Source organism: Salvelinus fontinalis, chromosome 30 (genome assembly GCF_029448725.1).
Source record: "Salvelinus fontinalis isolate EN_2023a chromosome 30, ASM2944872v1, whole genome shotgun sequence".
Classification (NCBI taxonomy): Eukaryota; Metazoa; Chordata; class Actinopteri; order Salmoniformes; family Salmonidae; genus Salvelinus; species Salvelinus fontinalis.
This window is the reverse complement of record NC_074694.1, coordinates 40,109,277-40,134,687: the sequence shown is the minus strand read 5'-3', so window position 1 is coordinate 40,134,687 and position 25,411 is coordinate 40,109,277. Positions and strand designations below refer to the sequence as shown.

The 25,411-nt window shown below is 42.8% G+C and overlaps 2 protein-coding genes across 2 annotated transcripts; one reads left to right on the top strand and one right to left on the bottom strand.

Moving 5' to 3' along the window:
• The first annotated feature begins 13 nt into the window (after window positions 1–13).
• On the top strand, window positions 14–7,053 carry psme3 (proteasome activator subunit 3). Its single transcript, XM_055890871.1, has 11 exons — window positions 14–170; window positions 624–656; window positions 769–831; window positions 928–1,032; window positions 1,128–1,176; window positions 5,660–5,778; window positions 5,889–5,957; window positions 6,081–6,148; window positions 6,241–6,295; window positions 6,478–6,564; window positions 6,670–7,053. Exons 1-11 carry the CDS (start codon window positions 129–131, stop codon window positions 6,748–6,750), a joined length of 771 nt encoding a protein of 256 aa, XP_055746846.1. The 5' UTR covers window positions 14–128; the 3' UTR covers window positions 6,751–7,053.
• An 11,686-nt stretch (window positions 7,054–18,739) lies between these two features.
• g6pc1a.1 (glucose-6-phosphatase catalytic subunit 1a, tandem duplicate 1) lies at window positions 18,740–24,527 on the bottom strand. Its single transcript, XM_055890870.1, has 5 exons — window positions 24,206–24,527; window positions 23,912–24,021; window positions 20,917–21,022; window positions 20,428–20,543; window positions 18,740–19,917 (listed from the first exon to the last, which is right to left on the bottom strand). The coding sequence occupies exons 1-5, from the start codon at window positions 24,421–24,423 to the stop codon at window positions 19,409–19,411; spliced, it is 1,059 nt and encodes a 352-aa protein (XP_055746845.1). The 5' UTR covers window positions 24,424–24,527; the 3' UTR covers window positions 18,740–19,408.
• Between the last annotated feature and the right edge of the window lie 884 nt (window positions 24,528–25,411).

The window sequence follows — 25,411 nt, the reverse complement described above, 5'->3', positions numbered from 1 at the left end:
TCGCATGTTGAATACGTCATTTTTAAGCTCACAAGTGTGGCTGACGGGAGTGGGAAAACCACACGTTTAGCCCCGAATTTAATGAATTGAGGACAATCGTACTTTTCCCCCATTTGTGGTTAAAGAAGATGAATTCTCTCCTCAAGGTGGACAATGAACTCAAAACTAAGGTAAAACGTGATTTATCAACGCCACATGTCACGAGACATCATGGGGGAAAGTTGCTAGCTAGCTAATGTAACGCTAACGTGACCTAGCTTGCAATTATATGAATCAGAATGAGGCCAATTGTTTAAGGTAATTTGCTTTATCTTATGGCGCCCGTCATAACGGACAAGGCAAACTGTCTAACAACATGGTGCACCTCCCTGAACAAAAGGGTTGCTGTGCCGCATATTTCGGTGCGAGCTAACGGTGTCGAGATACCGGTAACTCAATTCGGCACAATTTTTTTAGGCCTAGTCAGTAGAGTAAGCATGTTGAAATGACGTTGATGAACTGATGACTGGTATCATATGGCAGACAGTCTAGTCTACTCACCTGTTGTATTTAAACAGACTTGTTGATTTTTTTTTTTATTGTTTGCCTGTGATATGACAGTTGTTTGGTTGTTATTTGTTCAGGTCGATGCTTTCAGAGAACGAATTACTGGGGAGGTGAGTTTCCTTTTAATGGTTTATTCATTGAGGGACAAAAGCCAATATTGTAGCTAGCTACCTGTATCTAGATCTGAATGTCATTTTCCAACTCAACTCTTTTGTTTCACAGGCGGAGGAGTTAGTTGCACGTTTTTTCCCAAATAAGTTATTGGAACTCGACCATTTCCTCAAGGTAAACTTATTTATGTCATCAACATGAAATGATTAGTCAAATGTCCTCTGACTTCCCTTTATAGTGTGTGTATGTGTTGTTGGTCATCTTTTGCAGGATCCTGGCTTAAACATCTGTGAACTGAAGGAAATACACTCAGAAATCAACTTGACTGTGCCAGACCCCATTATACTCTCGAACCTCCACGATGGACTTGAAGCGGTGAGACTTAGAATGGAATTTAACACCCTGTAATTACCAAATGCCATCTGTGATTGCATGTGTTCATTGTAAACAACTTGATATCCTCTTCAAAGCAAAATGCCAAAAAGAGGAAGATGGAAGATGGCTCTGGGGAGGACAAGGGTGAGTAATTCACACACATTTTTACCACGTGTGAGTTTTCTGGTGTTTAGTTTTTTTACCACAAGCCTAGTGTATGGGTGCCTGGCTTTGTCTGAAAGTGGGGTGGGAAAGCTTTGGTATAATGGCTGCTCCCGAGTGGCCCAGCGGTCTAAAACACTGTATCTCAGTGCTAGAGGTGGCACTACAGACCCTGGTTCAATCCCGGGCTGTATCACAACCGGCTGTGATCGGGGGATCCTATAGGGCGGCGCACAATTGGCCCAGCGTTGTCCGGGTTAGGGGAGTGTTTGGCCGGGGTAGGCCATCATTTTAAAATAAGAATTTGTTCTCAACTGACTTGTCTCGTTAAATAAAGGTTAAATAAAATACATATAAAGTAATGCAAACAGACCCTGCGCAAGGATAAAGTGCCTAAGGGGGCAATTGAAATCGGTGAGGGGTCACATTTTTGGGGGGTTCTTGGAATTTATATTGAATTCTGCTTATATCACGCTATACCACAAACATAAAGTTCAAATGCAGAGACTCAGACTATTGAGTGCTTTTGGTTGGTGGGAAATATGTAGCCCTCACATTTTATTGGTCACATACATGTTTAGCAGATGTTATTGCGGGTTTAGCAAAATGCTTGTGTTTCTAGTTCCCACAGTGCAGTAATATCTAACAAGGTGTATCGAACAATTTCACAACAATACACACACATCTAAAGTAAAGGAATGGAATTAAGAATATATAAATATTTGGACACGCAATATTGGAGCGGCATAGACAAATACAGTAGAATAGAATACAGTATACGTATGAGTAATGCAAATTATGTCAACATTATTAACATGACTAGTGTTCCATTATTAAAGTGGCCAGTGATTTCAAGTCTATATATAGGGCAGCAGCCTCTAATGTGCTAGAGATGGCTATTTAACAATATGATGGCCTTGAGATAGAAGCTGTTTTTCAGTCTCTCTGTCCCGCCTTCTGGATGATAGCGGGGTGAACAGGCAGTGGCTCGGCTGGTTGTTGTCCTTGATTATCTTTTTGGCCTTCCTGTGACATCGGGTGCTGTAGGTGTCCTGGAGGGCAGGTAGTTTGCCCCCGGTGATGCGTTGGTTAGACTGCACCACCCCCTGAAGAGCCCTGCGGTTGTGTGCTGTGCAGTTGCTGAACCAGGCGGTGGTATAGCCCAACAGGATGCTCTCAATATTGCATCTGTAGATGTTTTGAAGGTTTTAGGTGCCAAGGCGCTTTTGCGCCTTCTTCACAGCACTGTCTGTAGGTGGACCATTTCAGTTTGCCAGTGATGTGTACGCCGAGGAACTTGAAGCTTTCCACCTGCTGTTTCCTGACGTCCACGATCATCTCCTTTGTTTTGTTTTCATTGAGTGAGAGGTTGTTTTCCAGGCACCACACTCCCAGGGCCTTCACCTCCTCCCTGTAGGCTTGTCATTGTTGGTAATCAGGCATACTGTTGTGTAATCTGAGCACGCACCATTGTGGGGCCCCTGTGTTGAGGATCAGCGAAGTGGAGGTGTTTCCTACCTTCACCACCTGGGGGCGGACGGTCAGGAAGTCCAGGACTGGGTTCAGACCCAGGGTCCCAAACTTAATGATGAGAATGGAGGGTACTATGTGGTTGAACGCTGAGCTGTAGTCAATGAACAGCGTTCTTACATAGGTATTCCTCTTGTCCAGGTGGGATTAGGGCAGTGTGATGGCGTCTGCATCGTCTGTGGATCTATTGGGGCAGTAAGCAAATTTGAAGTGGGTCTAGGGTGTCAGCTAAGGTAGAGGTGATATGATCCTTGACTAGTCTCTCAAAGCACTTTATAATGACAGAAGTGAGTGCTATGGGGCGATAGGCTGTTTGTAACTGAACAAAATGACTGTGAATGCAGTCATACACACAGGTGTCTTAACAAAATTATGCGAACTAAGTGCTGAAAAGTAGTACCCTAGTTATTCATGCAAACTAAGATACTAAATAGCAGTTTGTCTTAGATTACCGACACAACTGCGAATATGAACGAACACAATGCCGGCATACATTGAAAACAGTTTCAATACGTGCAGATCCATTTAAAACCATGAAAGCCTACATTATATTGCTATGGTTATCTATTTCTATGATGAAACATATCAATATGTAGCTATACCCAGGAGAGTAATTTGGTTTCTTGCATTGGAATGATATTGATTTACGCTTATATCACAACAAAACATAAAACTTAAAATGCAGAGACCATTGAGTGCTTTTGACCAAGAAGTGGCAGGATGGTGCGAAATCTGTTTTGCTCTATCAGCACCTTGGACAGCACGCTACACACTAAGCAAGGCTGTTTTGGCAATGAAAATATAGGCTAGCTAAAGAAGTCATTTTGCCTTTGCATAGCCTAGGTGTTTGCTGAAAATGAAGCCGCTGGCTATACTACCAAGATTTTGATGTAAAACCAACCAATTAAACTGAACAACATAAACGCATCATGCAACAATTTCAATGATTTTACTGAGTTACAGTTCATATAAGGAAATAGTGTCAATTGAAGTAAATTCATTAATCCCTAATATATGGATTTCTCATGACTGGACAGGGGCACAACCATGGTTGGGCCCCGGGAGACATAGCCCCCCCCCCACAAGGGCTGTATTACAGACAGAAATACTCCTCAGTTTCATCAGCTGTCCGGGTGGCTGGTCTGACAATCCCGCAGGGGAAGAAGCCGGATGTGGAGGTCCTGGGCTGGTGTAGTTACACAGGGTCTGCGATGTTGAGGCCGGTTGGACGTACTGACTAAAACAACATGAGGCGGCTTATGGTAGAGAAATGAACATTCACTTCTCTGGCAACAGCTCTGGTGGAGATTCCTGTAGTCAGCATGCCAACTGCATGCTCCCTCAACTTGAGACATCTGTGGCATTGTGTTGTGACAAAACGGTACATTTTAGAGTGGTATTTTATTGTCCCCAGCACAAGATGCACTTGTGTAATGATCATGCTGTTTAATCAGCTTTAATCAGGGATTTTTTTAAACTTCAGCTAATGAAACATGGGACCAACACTTTACATGTTGCGTTTTATATTTTAGTTCAGCATAGGTTTGTTTCTTACCTTTTCAGAAGAGTTGCAGTCTTGATGCTCTGTTGAACTTCCTGAGTAATTGATAATTTCATTCTTCCCGAAATCGTCTTGTAAGATCCCCCTCAAATGCCAGTTGGATTAGTTGAGCTTTCGTTGGATGTAGCATGCTTCTTCTGTGCTGACTGAACACATTTGTCAGTGGAAAATAAGTTGTTGCCAGCTGCCTATCATTTAACAAGTGTTGACACCTCAGTTCCCAGTGCACGCCAAACTAGTTTTTCTTTCCACAGTGCAGTGCATTTCAAATGCTCCCTGTTTGATGCGTGGCTAGTGAATCCTTTGGTTCCGTCAATAGCATGCTTCCAGTTAGAATACCCGCCTTGGACCCAATACAGAACTTTTGACATGGGAACCAAAATGACATCTGCAGAAGCCCAGTATTCCTTCCTCTCTGTTCCTATGAACCGGTTGCTATTAAATGGACGTTTTTCAACAGAAAACCTGCGGCTAGGTTAAGATTCTAACCTGGTCCGCCTCCTCTGTTCCAAGATTTGTCAGGAACAGTCAGAAGTGGAAGGGGCTGTGGAGCCATTATCCCGGTGGCGGTTGTTGAAGGGTGCGTCGGCTCTTCACCCGAAACTAGTCGAAGCTCGGCAGCAGCATCTTCTGCAGGGTTTGCCGGCGGCCTCGGTGGTTTTGACTTCTGATATCCATTGTGGCTGGTTAGAGCTACATAAGCTAATAGCACTAATGACTTTTTACAGCTAGCAAAGAAGCTAACTGAACTCCAGTGGTGGGGCGTGAAGCAGCTTAAACTGTAAACTTGACCCTGTCTTTAGTTCTCTACTAAGGTGCAACCTTTTGTGGGCTGGTGGAAGGCTACTCAGTCCTACTGCGCTCCAGCGAAATCAGACATGCCTGTGCTCGTCATGGTTCTAACAGGCAAAGTGAAACCCTACAATCAATTTGCTTGTGGTGAATGCAGCTCAAATGATATGTAACAATACCATTGGACCAACGCTGTCGGATATGAAACAACGATACAAATGTAAGAGCACAACAAAATGGATAAAGAATGTTATTATTGCAGGTGCCTTTTCATTTTAAGCATCAGTGGTACAAACTAGTGCTTTCTAACTGCACTGAACCAACACAGTGTGCGTGGGAGCGAAGCAAAACTAGAGTGGTCAAAACAATTAATCTTGAGGCGATGGGGGGTGGGTGCAAAATGCAATCTGTTTTATTATTATGCCATATCTATTTTAATACCTAGCTCAACATGACTAATTATTGAAAATGATAGATTACCCAATGTATGATATTTTTCTAGTAAAGTGGGGATGCAGCTGCTCCTATGGTCAAGTCCAGTGGTAAAACCTCTCTTGTTCATCTTCTCTTCCCCTTCTACAGTGGCTGGCACCAAGGTGTTTGTCATGCCCGGCGGGATGATGAAGAGCAATGCCAAGCTGGTGGACCTGATCGAGAAGGTCAAGCCAGAGATCAGGACACTGATAGAGAAATGTAACACGGTACGTAGCTTTATCCCACACCGTTTCTTCCTTAATCTATTCGGACGGGTGCTCGTGTCACTCATTGCTTGTCGCCCATGATCGAATATTCAGTCTTTCTTGTTCTTCAGGTCAAAATGTGGGTTCAGTTGCTTATCCCGAGAATAGAAGATGGCAACAACTTTGGAGTTTCAATTCAGGTGCCGTGTTTACTTTTTAAAATGTATTAAAAGGTCAAAGGTTATTGCTGTCTGTACCTAAGGTCTCATTGAAGTGTATAGGTACATTGAACCATTACTCAATTACTGATTTGGCCTCTGCAGGAGGAGACGGTTGCTGAACTCCGAACAGTGGAGGGAGAGGCAGCATCTTACCTCGACCAGATATCCAGGTACTAACCTCAACCCTGTCTTTACTTTGTTTACACTGAGCACTCTCACTGTAGTAGACTGTGTGATCATCTTATTTCCTATCTGCCCATAGATACTACATCACAAGAGCAAAGCTGGTGTCCAAAATAGCAAAATACCCACATGTGGTAAGTGTGATTTGCAAACTGCAGGTCTGGTTGACAAGCTTCTTCCAGGCAGAAAGCTATCTACACCGTGTGTGCATTTACTGAGGGGAAAGCGGTGGTTTGGATATCGTTCCAACCCTAGTATGCATATTTTACCTGAACCTACATTACTATTTACCTTATGTTACTCTGTCGCTAAACAGGAGGACTACCGGCGCACAGTGACGGAGATTGATGAGAAAGAATACATCAGCCTCAAGATCATAGTTTCAGAGTTGAGAAATCAATACGTGAGTCCAATGTCCTGTTTTACACAGGAATAGTTTTCCTCGCCATCCATTTCTACCCGCAAGTTAACACGTTGCGTTCTAATCCTGAACTCTGCTCTGCTACAGGTAACGTTACACGACATGATCTTGAAGAACATTGACAAGATAAAGAAGCCTAGGAGCAGTAATGCTGAGGCGTTGTACTAAGACTGAGCCAACCACCCTTCCCCTGCCATGTTGTCAAGTTTTACGGTACCCCCGAGCCTGGGTTTGGGTCGTCTGACAGACTAGAGCTAGACCATCACATCCAGATCAGTACAATCCAGAAACCATAGGCCCAGTAGAGACAACCACACGCGTATTTTCGTTTTTTGATTTGTAAAATATCGTCATTGTTTTAAAACCCTTTCCAGAATACGTTATGAGATTGCTCGACGAACAGAGAGAGAGGTCTAGAAAAAGAAGTGCTATGTATTTTTAAAAATGTAATTAAAAAACATTTTGTCCATGCATCTCCCACTGTCTTTTGTTGAACTTATTTAGACCCAGCTCTGTTTTGGATTTGTCCAAGATAGCGTTGACCATTTTGTTATGTGTCTACTGTTTTATGGAATGTGTTCTATGGCTGCGATAGGAGTCAAGTCCCATGTAGGTCACTGAAGAAGTGCTTTTAGCAGCTGTGTGTTCAATTACCCTGGTGGTAATGGCTGACTGACTTTATGCTGGATATTATGGACTCAAAGCAGAACAATTATTTCAGGATATAAGATTGTTTTGTTTTATTTTTGTATTTCTTAAAATGTATTTAAAGACATGCTCCGGAACTTTGGCAACTACTAAGCTGTGCTGCACCATTTTCCCCACATGGGCCAGCCACCTAGCAATATGAGTTCAAGCCAATGAGCTTCAGCTCCTCGCCATTTGAGTGACGGCTAGCAAGAGGCGCAAACACAGCAGAGTAAGTGAGAGCAATGACGTGGATATATGTTATGTGGAATGCAATTTTCTGGGACCAATTTTGGTTCATGAGTGCTACGTTCAGAACTACTGGTTAAGTATACAGAAGTATCTCTTTAAGCAGGGAAATCCCATTGAAAAAACAAACCCGTTCCTAAGTAAAAGTCAGAGACATTTTAAAGGGTCCTTGTTAGATGAACTACAAGAATGCTGTTAACTCCAGAAAGGTGTTTCTTCAACTCATTTTACTGAATTGAGTGATTTTGCAAGAAGGCCTTTGGAATAGTTTCATCATGCTTGATGTTCTTCAGGGGTGAAATGGATCATGCGGTATTAGACATCGTTACACTCATTTCTGCTCACATATACCATTGACATAACCATACCGTAACCCGTTTTAGCAATGCACTTGTCACCCAGTAGATGACGCTAAACAGTACATGTAAGGCTGGTGTTAAATGAACATCCCCAGCAATGCAAAAGTCAGTAATCATGATTTACCTTTATAATCACACACATCTGATTCGACCGAATTGCATCTTGATCACTTACGTAGCGGACCTTTATGTTTTGATTATTTGATTGGAAAAGGTCCCTTTTGTGTACATCAGATCAAAGAACAAATGTGCCTGGCATTAGTTCACATGACAAACATGCAATACATGGGTTTTACAGACGATGTTTTGTTCAGGTATTCAGAGGAAATTATATCCACCTTTCAAACAATGTATATTAATGAGGCCATCTGCGCTCTTACGGTCCTTACTATTGAATAGTGTCTGTTCCATGTGCATACAAGTCAAAATAAGACTACTGAAAAAGATTGAGACTGCACACTGTCGAAAAAAGGAATACATTCAAAACTGAATCTTAAATACAAAATAAAAATGTTTAGCAAAAAACTGTGGTGCACAAGTTTCAGCCTCAGGCCATCATCATTGTAAATTCGCACACACACCTGGCTTGTATTTCAAGGATAATGTCACATGATCAGGTGTCCTTAATGTTTTGTATATAAATGTATATGTTTTACATGCTTTTATTTATTTTTGCATGTCAAAATGCCTTTGTTGTAAATGTTTTTGCGCCACACTGGTGGCAGTTGTGAAAAAAGTCAATCGTTGGAAGTGTTGCAAAGTTAATTGAAGTTAATGCCACTGTTGATTTATATAATTATTTCATTAAATACGCTTTGGAACCCATAGCGACCATCAACGGACTTTTTTAAAATTACTATTGCGGCCGCGAACGGCCTTGTTTTTCTAACAATATCTGTGTCGCAAAGTGTACTTTCTAACAAACTTGTCGTATTCGCGTGGCTGTTATTAACCAGAAACCGGAAAGGTATAATGTCATTTTACTTTTTAAAATGTAAAAAAATCACTTAGTCAGAGCCATAAGTATGTGGACAGGGACACAGTTTGCATCATCTTGGCTCTGTACACCACCACAAAGGATTTGATAGGAAACAATCCAGATGTGCTTTACTTGTAGACTTTCATCTTTAATTTAAGGGTTTTGTGAAAATTATTGTATGAACCGTATAGGAATTACAACCATTTTTATACATAGCTCCCCAATTTTAGGGGCTAAAGAGTAATTGGATAAAATGATTAAATAGTTTTTTTCCTATTCAATGTACACACAATACCCCATAATGACAAAGCAAAGACAGGTTTTTAGACATGTTTGCAAATGTATAAAAATAAATAAACTATGTAAATGTTATACGTATTCAGACCCTTTACTGAAGCACCTTTGGCAGTGATTACAGCCTCGAGTCTTGGGTAAGACAGTATAAGCTTGGCACACCTACATTTGGGGAGTTTCTCCCATTCTCTACAGATCCTCTCAAGCTCTGTCAGGTTGGATGGGGAGTGTCGCTGCGCAGCTATTTTTAGGTCTCTCAAGAGATGTTAGATCGGGTTCAAGTCCGGGCTCTGGCTGGGCCACTCAAGGACATTCAGAGACTTGTCTCAAAGACACTCCTACGTTGTCTTGACTGTGTGCTTAGGGTCGTTGTCCTGTTGGAAGGTGAACCTTCACCCCAGTCTGAGGCCCTGAGCGCTCTGGAGCAGGTTTTCATCAAAGACCTCTCTGTACTTTGCTCCGTTCATCTTTCCCTCCACCCTGACTAATCTCCCAGTCCCTGCTGCTGAAAACCACCCCCACAGCATGATGCTGCCACCACGCTTCACCGTAGGGATGGTGCCAGGTTTCCTCCAGACGTGACTCTTGGCATTCAGGCCAAAGAGTTCAATCTTGGTTTCATCAGACCAAAGAATCTTGTTTCTCATGGTCTGAGAGTCCTTTAGGTGCCTTTTTGCAAACTCCAAACGGGCTGTCATGTGCCTTTACTAAGGAGTGGCTTCCGTCTAGCCACTACCATAAAGGCCTGATTGGTGGAGTGCTGCAGAGATAGTTGTCCTTCTGGAAGGTTCTCCCATCTCCACAGAGGAACTCTGGAGCCCTGTCAGAGTGACCATCGGGTTCTTGGTCACCTCTCTGATCAAGGCCCTTCTCCCCCGATTTCTCAGTTTGGCCGGGCGGCCAGCTCTAGGAAAAGTCTTGGTGGTTCCAAACTTCTTCCATTTAATAATGATGGAGGCCACTGTGTTCTTGGAACTTCAATGCTCCAGAGGTATTTTGGTACCCTTCCACAGACACAATCCTGTCTCGGAGCCCTATGGACAATTCCACAAAAGTATGTGGACACTTTTCAAATTAGTGGATTTGGCTATTTCAAGCCACACCCGTTGGGGACAGGTGTATAAAATTGAGCACACAAAATCGAGCACACATCGAACACATAGGTAAACATTTGCAGTAGAATGGCCTTACTGAAGAGCTCAGTGACTTTCAACGTGCCCCCTTTGCAACAAGTCAGTTCATCAAATTTCTGCCCGGCTACAGCTGCCCCGGTCAACTGTAAGTACTGGTATTGTTAAGTGGAAACGTCTAGGAGCAACAACGGCTTAGCCGCAAAGTGGTAGGCCACACAAGCTTCCAGAACAGGACCTCCGAGTGCTGAAGAGCATAGCAAGTAAAAATCATCTGTAACACTTACTACCAAGGTCCAAACTGCCTTTGGAAGCAACGTACAAGAACTGTTTGTCGAAAGCTTCATAAAATGGGTTTCCATGGCTGAGCAGCCGCACGCAAGACTAAGATCACCATGCGCAATGCCTATAATCGTCTGGAGTGGTGTAAAGCTCACAGCCATTGGACTGGAGCAGTAGAAACACGTTCTCTGGAGTGATGAATCACACTTCACCTTCTGGATGTCTGACAGATGAGTCTGAGTTTGGCGGATGCCCAATGCATTGTGCCAACTGTAAAGTTTGGTGGAGGAGGAATAATGGTCTGGGGCTGTTTTTCATGGTTCGGGCTAGGCCCCTTAGTTCCAGTGAAGGGAAATATTAATGCTACAGCATACAATGACATTCTAGATGATGTGACAACAGTTTGGGGAAGGCCCTTTCCTGTTTCAGCATGCCAATGCCACTTGCACAAAGTGAGAAATAGTTTGTCGAGATCGGTGTAGAAGAACTTGTCTGGCCTGCACAGAGCCCTGACCTAAACCCCATCGAATACCTTTGGGATGAATTGGAATGCTGACCCATAAGCCACGCCTAATCACCCAACATCAGTGTTCTACTGCTTTTGTGGCTGAATGGAAGCAAGTTCCCGCAGCAATGTTCCAACATCTAGCTGAAAGCTTTCGCAGAAGAGTGGAGGCTGTTATAGGGGGGGACCAACTCTGTATTAATGCCCATGATTTTACACTACATTACTTTTGGTAATGTAGTGTATTTTGGTTTATGATACGTTTTCGGACACGTCCTCCTTGCACTTTTTAAACAGTGTTGTTGAAGTTTGATGATGTGAAGTTCTGGGAATAGCTCCCAGATTGGAAAATCCTGTCATGATCATTTGGTTGCCTACAGGCGAGCTCATCAGCAGTGGAGCAGGATTGCTCTCTGTCTCTTGGAAATAGTTGCAGTGTTTAGCTGTATATCGTCAGCTAGTTGGATATTTTGTCTTGTTTCTACTTATGTAATTCATATGGTAATGCCTGCTTGCTATAGCTAGCTAGCTAGCTCTGCCAAACAGAAAAAGTGTGTGTTGGTATATTTGGGCTGCGTTTGCAAAGCGTCGACCTCAAATTTCACTTCCACAAACTAGCTGATTTTCTGAGTCTAAACTAGCCACCGGAATGGAGATTATCTGTTGTGTTTAGGTCATAGTTTGTTATGTTTGCTAGGGAAAGATATTCATAGGCTATACATTGCTTTGTTTTCTATTGTGTGACAGTTTAGCTGTAGTGTTAGGGTAGATGGCTGCGCAGTGGAGCTCATATGATATTGTGTAGTGATATTTGTTTACATAGCCAGCTACAAGCTGCTTGTTTTGTCCTGTTTCTACCGATGGAAACTGTCCCCGCTTCGTGACTAATTAGCTAACATTGGCACACTGTAACGTAAACTCACCCCATTCCGTACAAATATGCGCAACCGCAACATTCAAACGAGGCTACAAAGAAAACGAATGGGCCTGTAGCGACCAGTGTTGCCAACAATTTTTATTTTATTTGGATCTCTTTTAGTCCCCATTTGGACTAATCTTCCAAGAGTCCTTAAACATTCAAATACAATTTATAATACGAACACATTTTCACATATAACACACTATTACAAACATACATAATATACTAACATATTGCTGCTGGCCTGCTGCTGTCTGTGCACGAGCTGAGCGCCTGCTGTTGACGTCACTCACAATGCACTTTTGCAGCCAGGCACGTGTGTTGTGACAGTGTGTGACAGAGAAAAACGTTTTTGTGTCATTTAGAGGGAAAATGCGTGCATTTTAGCATTTGAGACACTTTTCAAAAGTTGCTAAAAGTTGAAAATACATTTTGCTAAAAGTTCAAAATACATTTTTTAAAGTAGCAAAATTTGTTGCTAGGAGTTGTTTTTAAAAACCTGTCTGCCACCACATCCAATTCACTGAGTTGTTGTCAAAGTAGGCTGCTATTTCTACATTTTGTGTCAGGCTTAGGCTGTAATAAATCTTATTGAGGGAGGCTATCAACATTTTGAAATAGTCTCTGAATAGCTGTTTGCATTTTTTATTTGTTTTTTATTTGTTACGATTACAATAATCATTGTCAATCAAATAGCCTACTTTGTGGTTAGGGTATTGTCCTCTGGTCACATTTTGGATCCTTTTAAAAATATTTATATGTAAATAATATTTATAAGTGTAATATATTATACTTGGTACATTTTAAGTAATTTATTCAAATGTACTAAAATTAAAAGATTGCGCCGAAGAACACGTTTTACATTCTCCCAACCAATTGTGCAATTTTGTTATTTTTTTGGCGTTTTGTGTAACTTATTTTTTAACTTGTTGTGTACATATTGTTGCTGCTACCGTCTCTTATGACCCAAAAGAACTTCTGGACATCAGAAAAGTGATTACTCACTGTGGACTGGAAGAAACTTTTTCCTTTAACGAGTCCGACGAGAAGGATATCCTACTTTCACTGGAACAGGCCCAGATCCACACCTTTTGCGTGAAGAAAAGACGCCAGAAAAGGAGCCGCAGATCTGGGATCCTTCTGAGAATCCGGAGGCGAGCGAGTAAACTCCTAATGCCTTCCATTCTTCTTGCTAACGTGTACTCAATGGAAAATAAAGTTGATGACCTACTATTAAGATTATCCTACCAAGGGTACATTAAAAACTGTAACATCTTATGTCTCACCGAGACGTGGCTGAACGAAGATACGGACAACATAGAGCTACAGGGATTTTCCATGCACCAGCAGAACAGACGCTACCTCTGGTAAGACGAGGGGTGGGGGTGTGTGTCTTTTTGTCAATAACAGCTGGTGCGCAAATGTCTAATATTAAAGAAGTCTCGAGGTATTGCTTGCCTGAGGTAGAGTACCTTATGATAAGATACAGACCACATTATCTACCAAGAGAGTTCTCATCTGTATTATTCGTAGCCGTCTATTTACCACCACAAAATGAAGCTGGCACGAAGACCGCTTATGACCAAATTTTTACCAGCATGTAACATGTGCAACCAGGGGGGGAAAATCATAGAGCACCTTTACTCCACACAGAGAGATGCATACAAAGCTCTCCCCCGCCCTCCATTTGGCAAATCTGACCATAATTATATCCTCCTGATTCCTGCTTACAAGCTAAAACTAAAGCAGGAAGTACCAGTGACTTGCTCAATACGGAAGTGGTCAGATGACGCGGATGCTACACTACAAGACTGTTTTTCTAGCAAAGACTGGAATATGTTCCGATGATTCATCCAATGGCATTGAAAAATACACGTTGATGACATCGTCCCCACAGTGACTGTACATACATATCCCAACCAGAAGCCATGGATTACAGGCAACATCCGCATCAAGCTAAAGGCTAGAGCTGCCACTTTCAAGGAGCGGGAGACTAATCCGGACGCTTATAAGACATCCTGCTATGCCCTCAGACAAATCATCAAACAACCAAAGCGTCAATACAGGATTTAGATTGAACCCTACAACACCGGCTCTGATGCTCGTCATATGTGGTAGGGCTTGAAAACTATTACGGACTACAAAGGGAAGCCCAGACGTGAGCTGCCCAGTGACGCGAGCCTACCAGATGAGCTAAATGCCTTTTATGCTCGCTTCGAGGCAAGCAACACTGAACCATGCACGAGAGCACCAGCTGTTCTGGATGACTGTGTGATAACGCTCACGGTAGCTGATGTGAACAAAACCTTTAAACAGGTCAACATTCACAAAGCCGATTACCAGGACGTGTACTCAAAGCATGCGCAGACCAACTGTCAAGTGTCTTCACTGACATTTTCAACCTCTCCCTGACTGAGTCTGTAATACCTACATGTTTCAAGCAGACCACCATAGTCCCTGTGCCCAAGGAAGCGAAGGTAACCTGCCTAAATGATTACTGCCCTGTGGCACTCACGTCGGTAGCCATGAAGTGCTTTGAAAGGCTGGTCTTGGCTCACATCAACAAGACCCACTCCAATTCGCATACCACACCAACAGATCCACAGATGACGCAATCTCAATCGCACTCCACACTGCCCTTTCTTACCTGGACAAAAGCAACACCTGTGTGAGAATGCTGTTAAACACCATAGTGCCCACGAAACTCATCACTAAGCTAAGGACTCTGGGACTAAACACCACACTCTGCAACTGGATCCTAGAAACTTCCTGACGGGCCACCCTCAGGTGGTAAGAGTAAGCAACAACACGTCTGCCATGCTGATCCTTAACACTGGGGCCCCTCAGGGGTGTGTACTTAGTCCCTTCCTGTATTCCCTGTTCACCCACGACTGCGTGGCCAAACACGACTCCAACACCTCATTAAGTTTTCTGACGACACAACAGCGTTAGGCCTGATCACCGACAACGATGATATGGCTTATAGGGAGGAGGTCAGAGTACTGGCAGCATGGTGCCAAGACAACAACCTCTCCATAAATGTATTCAAGACAAAGGAGCTGATCGTGGACTACAGAAAAAGGCTGGCCGAACAGGCCCCCATTAACATCGACGGGGCTGTAGTGGAGCGGGTCGAGAGTTTCAAGTTCCTTGGTGTCCACTTCACCAACGAACTGTCATGGTCCAAACATACCAAAACAGTCATGAAGAGAGCACAACAAAACCTTTTCCCCCTCAGGAGACTGAAAAGATTTGGTATTGGTCCCCAGTTCATGGCTGAGATCCCGCTAACGGGATCGATATGACAACAGCCAGTGAAAGTGCAGGGCGCCAAATTCAAACAACCGAAATCTCATAATTTAAATTCCTCAAACATACAAGTATCTTATACCATTTTAAAGGTAATCTTGTTGTTAATCCCACCACAGTGTCCGATTTCAAAAAGGCTTTACAGCGAAAGCACCACAAACGATTATGTTAGGTCACTGCCAAATCACAGAAAAACACAGCCATTTTTCCAGCCAAAGACAGGAGTCACAAAAAGCAGAAATAGAGATACAATTAATCACTAACCTTTGATGATCTTCATCAGATGACACTCATAGGACTTCATCTTACACAATACATATATGTTTTGTTCGGTAAAGTTCATATTTATATAAAATAATCTCAGTATACATTGGCGCGTTATGTTCAGTAGTTCCAAAAACATCCGGTGATTTTGCAGAGAGCCACATCAACTTCCAGAAATACTCATAATAAACGTTGATCAAAGATACAAGTGTTATACATGGAATTTTAGATCCAGTTCTCCTTAATGCAACCGCTGTGTCAGATTTAAAAAAAGCTTTACGGAAAAAGCAAACCATGCAATAATCTGAGTACGGCGCCCAGAGCCCAAACCAGCCAAAAAGATATCCGCCATATTGTGCAGTCAACAGAAGTCAGAAATAACATGATAAATATTCACTTACCTTTGATCTTCATCAGAATGCACTCCCAGGAATCCCAGTTCCACAATAAATGTTTGGTTTGTTCGATAATGTCCATCATTTATGTCCAAATAGCTACTTTTGTTAGCGCGTTTTGTAAACAAATCCAAAGTCATGAAGCGCGTTCACTAGGAGCAGACGAAATGTCAAAAAGTTCTGTTCCAGTCCGTAGAAACATGTCAAACGATGTATAGAATCAATCTTTAGGATGTTTTTAACATAAATCTTCAATAATGTTGTAACTGGAGAATTCCTTTGTCTGTAGAAAAAGCAATGGAACGCGAGCTACCTCTCACGTGAACAAGCGTCACGAGCCTGTGGCACTCTGCCAGACCACTGACTCAAAGAGCCCTTATGAGCCCCTCCTTTACAGTAGAAGCCTCAAACAAGTTTCTAAAGACTGTTGACATCTAGTGGAAGCCTTAGGAAGTGCAACATGACCAATATCCCACTGTATCTTCAATAGGGAATGAGTTGAAAAACGACCAATCTCAGATTTCCCACTTCCTGGTTGGATTTTTTCTCAGGTTTTTGCCTGCCATGTGAGTTTTGTTATACTCACAGACATCATTCAAACAGTTTTAGAAACTTCCGAGTGTTTTCTATCCAAATATACTAATAATATGCATATATTAGCAACTGGGACTGAGTAGCAGGACGTTTACTCTGGCAGGACGTTTACTCTACGCTGAACAATTCATAAAAATCGCCACCAGACAATTTACATTGACCCCCCCCCTTTGTACACTGCTGCTTCTCGCTGTTTGTTTGTTACCTATGTATAGTGACTTCGCCCAAACCTACGTTTATGGATTACCTCAACTAGCCTGTATATAGCCTCGTCATTCTTATTGTATTACTTTTAATTATTACTTTTTATTTTAGCCTACTTGGTAAATATTTTCTTCTTGAACTGCACTGTTGGTTAAGGGCTTGTAAGTAAGCATTTCACGGTAATGTCTATACTTGTTGTATTCGGCGCATGTGGCAAATAAAGTTCGATTTGATTTAAATACTTTAGAGTTTTGTGTTGTGTGTTAATAGTTTTTTGAAAGTGAGTGTTTTTACACAATTGAAGACAACATTTGTGTTATTCCTATTGACATGAATTTGGTGTCATGTTAATGAAGAGGTTAAAACTAACTTAACTTAACTTGTATTTGTCATTTGTTCTTTGTTTTTGAGCTATATCTGTCTGTTTGAAATGTGTAAGAAAATGAGCTTTAAAATTCTCATTAATCTACAGCAGCATTCTAGAATTATTTTCGGTTCTAAAGGGTTAATTAGGCAATTTTCTCTTGAACCATATGGTCTATCCACTATAACTCATGGATACTATGGACACAGATATAAACAATGAGTAGGTATGAATTTAAAAAAATATATATTAATGTATAAATTACCAGTTACCATAGATGACCTATTAATTACCGAATATTCCAGTAACTTTGGTAGCTTTGCAACCCTAGGATGGATGGATGTACAGTATTATGTCACCATAGGAAATATGCATGTCCGTCACAATACTAGTCACTGATAGGCTGGATTGTCACCGATTTGATATTGGGGTCAAGTTAAGGTGATTTTGTACGGTAGTGTTGACATGTGACAATGCACAGTAAAGTCCAGTCTTTATTGGTTTTTGCTGGTATGTTTGTTTGATACAGTATACTGGGTATGTATCACTAATGCACAGACACACGTGGTGCACACATAACGTACTGCATCAGTGGCCATGAGGTACAGAGAACGAGTGTTGCTATGTATTGAGCTGAGGAATGATGGCCTAGTAGTTAATGTTTAATGCCTGGCTCTGGTGAAAATTAATCAGCATTGGCATTTTGGGAAAACAGGACACAGAGAAGAAAAGCTGGACCGAATCTTTCTCGGAAGAACAATCAAACTCAAAAGTAAAAAAACCTCTGTCTGATTTCACTCATTAGTTCATCTCGGCAAATTTGTTCACAATATCTAGTAAATACAAACACAAAAATTGTCAAACACTTTAACTTCCTTCAAATCAACCATGTTACCTGCAATATTAGAAACTTTTCAGATGCATGATCATATTCACCACCTGTGCATAACCATATCCATCTATAAGTCTTGAATGTATAGGATTCCATCAGAAGCTACATTGCAGCATCTACAGGGATAGGCAACTGGTGGCCCGCGGGATGCATACATTCCATGGACCAATTTAAAATCAGGGTGGGGGGGGGGGGGGGTGCTCAGTCAGGGTCTCAACTAAGAGTTAGAATAATACAATATACAAGTTTCAATTTTGGAATTTAGTTGTGCATCAGCAGTCTCTTCATTAGCTCATGTCATTGGTAAATTAGTCTACCTATCTGAACTTGTAGTAAGCAATTACCGACCGGGGTGAGGCCCATTGATCATAAGTCGTCATATTAAAAACTGCAAACGTTTGCCTCCATCCTATGGCAAAATGTTTCAAATTGCTTGAAATGAGCTCTACAACTGCAAACGTTTGCCTCCACCCTATGCCAAAATGTTTAGAATTGCTTGAAAGGCGCTCTACAACTGTAAAATCTTCTCTCCGCCACAGTGTGGATGTGTGGGTACGCAGACCTACGAGCCACTGCGGCCCCTCATAATGACTCCAGACCACCATCAAAGTTGCACATCCCTGACATGCAGTGCCTTCAGAAAGTATTCACACCCTTTGACTTTTTCCCAAAACATTTTGTCAAAGACTGAATTTAAATGGATTAAATTGAGATTTTTGGTCACTGGCCTACACACAATACCACATGGTCTTGAGTCAACCCCTTTGTTATGGCAAGCCTACATATACTTTGTCATTATGGGGTATTGTGTGAGATAAAAAATAAATACATGTAATCCATTTTCAATTTAGGCTGTAACACAACAATATGTGGAAAGAATCAAGGTGTATGAATACTGTCTGAAAGCACTGTATATCTACCTCTGTACTAAATGTGGTGCTGTTATCTCAAAACAGTCCTTCTGCATTGTAAAACAATTTTACAATATGTTGCCATTTTGTAAAATGACTGACATGGCCCCATAGAGGCCCCCAGGGGCCAAATCTGTGGGGTTTCCATTTCTTAATCATTTCGGGGTACATCAATGTTCCTATGTAGCATATTTGGTGCTGTGTTGGCATATGTTGGCATTTTGTAAAATGTCTGCTGTGGCCCCAGGGGCCAAATCTGTGGGGGCTCCATATATACTGTAAATATTTTCAGGGTACATACATCTACCTCTGTAACACATTTGGTGCAGTTATATCAAAACACTACTTCTGAATTGTAAAATGTTGTGTTACTTTCAGTGGCCATTTTGTAAGATGGCTGCCATGGCCTGATACAGTATGTAAATAATTTCAGGGTACATAAATTTACCTCTGTAAAATTTGGGACTTTTATCATAAAGTGAATTGTTGTTATGAAAATTTCAGCTTAGCCGCCACACTACCTGGGAAGATCCAGGAGAGTCCTCCGGGAACCAGAGCTGTGGGAATGAAGAGAGCAGCAGCACTCTTACTAAATGACAACACATAGAACATGGCCTGGTCTCTGGAGGAGAACGTCAAGCCATCCAGAATCTGTAGCAACAATAAAGAGACAGTGATACATCCCACCCTGAAGGGGATGCTGCTGTTCTTGTTCTTGGTGTAGAGAGGTGAGTGCAGACCCAAGCCCAGGCCAAACAGGGTGCCCATATTGCGCAGGAGGCTGGCGAAGGGGGTGGAGTCCATGTAGACCCACTCGGCTCTCACACACCACTTCTGGGCTTTCTCCAGGGACCACAGCAGGTCCACGCCTATAGCTTTTAGCAGCTCGTAGAAGCCCACAGCAAAGGAGAGCAGAAAGAGGGTGGTGTAGAAGTACTTCTTCAGACTGGCTCCATAGATCCACTGCACTCTGGAGAAGGTCTCAGCCACCATGATACCTGCCATGGATATAGACAAGAACATTTTAGAACAAAATCAAAACCTGATACCCCTCTTACACTGTAAAAAACAATCTAGTTGTTTTACGGTGACTTACTGGCAGCCAGTTACGGTAAAATACAAGTTTTAGTATTTTACCATAAATTCGAAAGAAACTTTGGTTTAATAGCACATTGCTGTTTTTGTAACATATTTACTGTAAAAGGTATAGTATGTTACTGTAAATTCCAAAGAAACTTGGGTTTAACAGTACATTACTGTAAAGTTTACTCTCTGTCAGTAAGTTACTGTAAAAACAACAGGATTATTTTACAGTGTACTTGCTGATCCAAACCGAGCCAATCCAAGGTGTACTGTGTTGGCCTGGTTGCGCATTCACCACAGTTTCTGGAAAGGACGACAACGTGAAAGGAAAATAACCAAACCTGCACAGTACGGTTCAGGTCAGCACAACCTGCTAGGGGTACAAGCTGCATCTTGAAATCTCGGTCAAGCCCTGGTTCTCTGACCTGTGATGACCCCACTGATGACCTGGTGCGGGAAGTGGGCAGCCATGTAGACTCTGGACATGCACACCAGCAGCTCTACTGTACACAGCAGCATCCAGAGCCCCGCCTGCAAGAACCTGGGGAAGAACAAGACACTAAGGCCCTGCTCCAAAACAACAATAGATCCTAACCCCTAACCAAGTTTTTGTTTACAGATTTGTCCTCCAAAAAATCTATTTGAGGTCCAGAAAAAGGGCAGTTAATTGAAAATATATAAGTCCGACATTTCTACATACTTTCTATCTACAGTAGTTTCAGATGTTCAAGAATAGCCTGAGTGTTTTTTTAAACCAAAATACTAATTTCCCTCGCTGGACGCATAACATCGGCTGGCAGGCCATAGTTTTCCCACCCCTGCCCTAACCCCTAGACACTTTGTGTGGATCTGAAAGCACTGAATTGGGTATAAGCAGTAACAACACCATTGACTCCACTTCTCTTTTGACCCACCTGTACAGGAGAGGGGGGAACCGTCTTTCTGCCGCCATTGAGAAGACAGCTGTTATCATCACGTACCACACCGCAGACGAGCCCATGGCATGACCCGAAGGGCTTCCTATGAAAAACAGCACACTTTGTCCTCATGAACAATTTCGGTTATAAGAGTTGGCTAAAGCACACACATATCTGGCTACCGGGGATATGATGAATATCTGGGCAAAGTCCCTTTGTTCAGCAGCTATCGTCTGCATTATTTTCCCATCATCACATTACACCTCTTTCCCATCCCTGTTTTCTTGTCTTATTTAGACAGTGGACACACACCCTGAAGATGCAATTAGCTAAACAAAAATTACACACTACACTACCAACTGAATTCCTTTCCAGATAAGATTATTCTCTATGTATTTACCCTGTGGAATGGGAATCGATAAGTGCAGAGGTGTTATGGCCCTATAGTACTGGTATCAGTCATTTATGACATACAGGCCAAGCAAATAATGCCTTGTAAGAATTCGCAGACGAGTAGGTAAACCACCACTTCCCTCCGAATTATTGGCCAACGTGCAATCATTGATAAACAAACTGGACGATCTACGATTGAGACCATCCTACCAACGGGACATTAAAAACTGTAATATCTAATGTTTCACCAAGACGTGGCTGAACGACGACACGGGTAATATAGAGCTGGCTGGCTTCTCTGTGCATCGGCAGGACAGAGCAGCTACGTCTGGTAAGACGAGGGGCAGGGGTGTGACTCTATTTGTCAATAACTGCTGGTGCGCGATGTCTAATCTCGAGGTATTGATCGCCGGAGGTAGAAACCTCACGAAAAGCTGTAGACCACACTATCTACCAAGAGAGATCTCATCTATATTATTCATAGCCGTCTATTTACCACCACAAACCGATGCTGGCACTAAGACCGCACTCAACGAGCTGTATAAGGCCATAAGCAAACAAGAAAATGCTCATCCAGAAGCGGCGCTCCTAGTGGCCGGGGACTTTAATGCAGGCAAACTTAAATCCGTTTGACCTAATATCTACCAGCTATGCAACCAGAGGATAAATAACTCTAGACCACCTCTACTCCACACACAGAGACCCATACAAAGCTTGCCCTCGCCCTCCATTTGGCAAATCTGACCATAATTCTATCCTTCTGATTCCTGCTTACAAGCAAAAACTAAAGCAGGGAGTACCAGTGACTCGCTCAATACGGAAGTGGTCAGATGACGCAGATGCTACGCTACAGGACTGATTTGCTAGCACAGACTGGAATATGTTCTGGGATTCATCCAATGGCATTGAGGAAAATACCACCTTAGTCACCGGCTTCATCAATAAAAGCATCGATGACGTCGTCCCCACAGTAACCGTACGTACATATCCCAACCAGAAGCCATGGATCAAATCAAATGTATTTATATAGCCCTTCTTACATCAGCTGATATCTCATAGTGCTGTACAGAAACCCAGCCTAAAACCCCAAACAGCAAGCAATGCAGGTGTAGAAGGATTACAGGCAACATCCGCACCGAGCTAAAGGCTAGACCTGCCTCTTTCAAGGAGCGGGACACTAATCCGGACGCTTATAAGACATCCCGCTATGCCCTCAGACGAACCATCAAACCGGCAAAGCTCCAATACAGGACTAAGATTGAATCCTACTACACCGGCTCTGATGTTCGTCGGATGTGAAGGGCTTGAAAAATATTGCGGACTACAAAGGGAAACCCAGCCCCGAGTGCTCACATTAACACCATCATGCCGGAAACCCTAGACACACTCAAATTTGCATACCACCCCAACAGATCCACAAATGATGCTATCGCAGTCGCACTCCACACTGCCCTTTCCCACCTGGACAAAAGGAACACCTATGTTAGAATGCTGTTCATTGACTACAGCTCAGCGTTCAACACCATAGTACCCACAAAGCTCATCACTAAGTGAAGGACCGTGGGACTAAACACCTCCATCTGCAACTGGATCCTGGACTTCCTGACGGGCCCCCCCCCCAAAAGAAGGTGGTATGCAGGTCAGCCACTGTAGAGGCTAGACTAAACCAGCCCTCATAATGCCCATACTGGGTGATCTGACCATATAAGGGTAGTGCGTACTAGAGGTCAACCGATTAATCGGAATGGCCGATTAATTAGGGCCGATTTCAAGTTTTCATAACAATCGTAAATCTGTATTTTTGGACACCGATTTGGCCGATTTATTTATTTTTATTTATTTCACACCTTTATTTCATCTTTATTTAACTAGGCAAGTCAGTTAAGAACACATTCTTATTTTCAAGGACGGCTTAAAGGTAAAGATTTTTACCTTGTCAGCTCGGGGGATTCAATCTTGCAACCTTACAGTTAACTAGTCCAACGCTCTAACCACCTGATTACATTACACTCCACGAGGAGCCTGCCTGTTACGCAAATGCAGTAAGCCAAGGTAAGTTGCTAGCTAGCATTAAACTTATCTTATAAAAAACAATCAATCAATCATAATCACTAGTTAACTACACATGGTTGATGATATTACTAGTTTATCTAGCGTGTCCTGCGTTGCATATAATCGATGCGGTGCGTATCGTTTATTAAATATTGGTGATACTATCAAGAGCAGTGTGCGGTTTTCTTTTTCCTTCATCTTGTTCAATTGTTGCCATGTACCTGCAAATAAGATTGCTCAGATGTGCGAGTGCCTTTTGAATTTTGTATTATATTAAGTTAAAATAAGTGTTCATTCAGTATTGTTGTAATTGTCATTAAAAATCGGCCGATTAATCGGTATCGGCTTTTTTGGTCCTCCAATAATTGGTATCGGTATTGAAAAATCATAATCGTTCGACCTCTAGTGCATACGCGCATACGCGCATGTTACAAATAACATTTGATTTGAATAATGCTTCCACTTGCCAAGACTGCCAATATTTTGAGGTGTATTGAGTGATAATCATGCTAGAGTCTGGCACACATCTATCTATGGCATTGCCTACCTGGTCCAGTTTCACAGGTGATGGGGAATTGTTTTAAGGCAGGGGCTGGATCTGTCCCATAGAAGCGGGTATCATGGACCCACCAATAGGGTCTCTCTCCAAATAGAACCCTGCCATGGAGAGGGAACATCATTCAACTCTTTGAAAGTCCCAACTTTGTAATATATCATGACAATTTCAGTTTTAAATTATGTTCAAGTCAGCGTAGATTTTTGTTTATGTGTACTAAATCGCAATGTGTACCAAAATCAATGAAAAACAAATGTCAGAAAACCAATTTAATCCGTTCCTTACCACTTCATGACCAGGTTGAGCCAGTCCCCGATGACAGCCACCCAGATGAGCTTTACACCCACGTCCCTGCGCAGATAGAACCAGACTGGGAAGAAACAAAAGAAGGTGGTATGCAGGTCAGCCACTGTAGAGGCTAGACTAAACCAGCCCTCATAATGCCCATACTGGGTCTGCAGATGGACGGCCACCTCCACCCCCCAGCTGTGGAAAAGATCCATGACTGTGGTGTGGATCCAGATCAGTCCCCAGGGAAGGTACACCAAAGCTGGGCGAGGATTGGAGAATGGTCAGGAGCGGTCCTCTTGAGCTCCAGGACTGTCATGCAGTCTGTTGTTCCCACTGGACTTTATTCAAGGTTAGGGCATTTGTTTGCTTCCAGGAGGATGTTGCAGACACACTGCCTGACCTTTAGCCTACACATGGGCAGACTTGGTGATTTGGAGGCCAGGCTGTGGCCCCCGGCCTAAGTGATATTTGGTTAACCCCACCCCACCTTGTGGGCAAAACATTTGAATGGCGGTGGAGATAAAATATATATATATAATTTTAAAGTACATTTGTAATTTTAACATTTACATTACATTTAAGTCATTTAGCAGACGCTCTTATCCAGAGCGACTTACAAATTGGTGCATTCACCTTATGACATCCAGTGGAACAGCCACTTTACAATAGTGCATCTAGATCATTTTAAGGGGGGGGGGGGCAGAAGGATTGCTTTATCCTAGGTATTCCTTGAAGAGGTGGGGTTTCAGGTGTCTCCGGAAGGTGGTGATTGACTCCGCTGTCCTGGCGTCGTGAGGGAGTTTGTTCCACCATTGGGGTGCCAGAGCAGCGAACAGTTTTGACTGGGCTGAGCGGGAACTGTACTTCCTCAGTGGTAGGGAGGCGAGCAGGCCAGAGGTGGATGAACGCAGTGCCCTTGTTTGGGTGTAGGGCCTGATCAGAGCCTGAAGGTACTGAGGTGCCGTTCCCCTCACAGCTCCGTAGGCAAGCACCATGGTCTTGTAGCGGATGCGAGCTTCAACTGGAAGCCAGTGGAGAGAGCGGAGGAGCGGGGTGACGTGAGAGAACTTGGGAAGGTTGAACACCAGACGGGCTGCGGCGTTCTGGATGAGTTGTAGGGGTTTAATGGCACAGGCAGGGAGCCCAGCCAACAGCGAGTTGCAGTAATCCAGACGGGAGATGACAAGTGCCTGGATTAGG

What these genes read in the sequence shown, in the direction of transcription:
- psme3 (XM_055890871.1), top strand. Translation starts at nt 129, where the DNA reads ATGAATTCTCTCCTCAAGGTGGACAATGAACTCAAAACTAAG. An exon ending in GAGAACGAATTACTGGGGAG is followed by an intron (nt 657 to 768) that starts GTGAGTTTCCTT and finishes TTTGTTTCACAG; the next exon opens with GCGGAGGAGTTAGTTGCACG. An exon ending in CAGAGTTGAGAAATCAATAC is followed by an intron (nt 6,565 to 6,669) that starts GTGAGTCCAATG and finishes GCTCTGCTACAG; the next exon opens with GTAACGTTACACGACATGAT.
- g6pc1a.1 (XM_055890870.1), bottom strand. Translation starts at nt 24,423, where the DNA reads ATGGATCTTTTCCACAGCTGGGGGGTGGAGGTGGCCGTCCATCTGCAG. An exon ending in CACCTGTGAAACTGGACCAG is followed by an intron (nt 21,023 to 23,911) that starts GTAGGCAATGCC and finishes TGTTTTTCATAG; the next exon opens with GAAGCCCTTCGGGTCATGCC. An exon ending in TTCCCCCCTCTCCTGTACAG is followed by an intron (nt 20,544 to 20,916) that starts GTGGGTCAAAAG and finishes GTTCTTCCCCAG; the next exon opens with GTTCTTGCAGGCGGGGCTCT.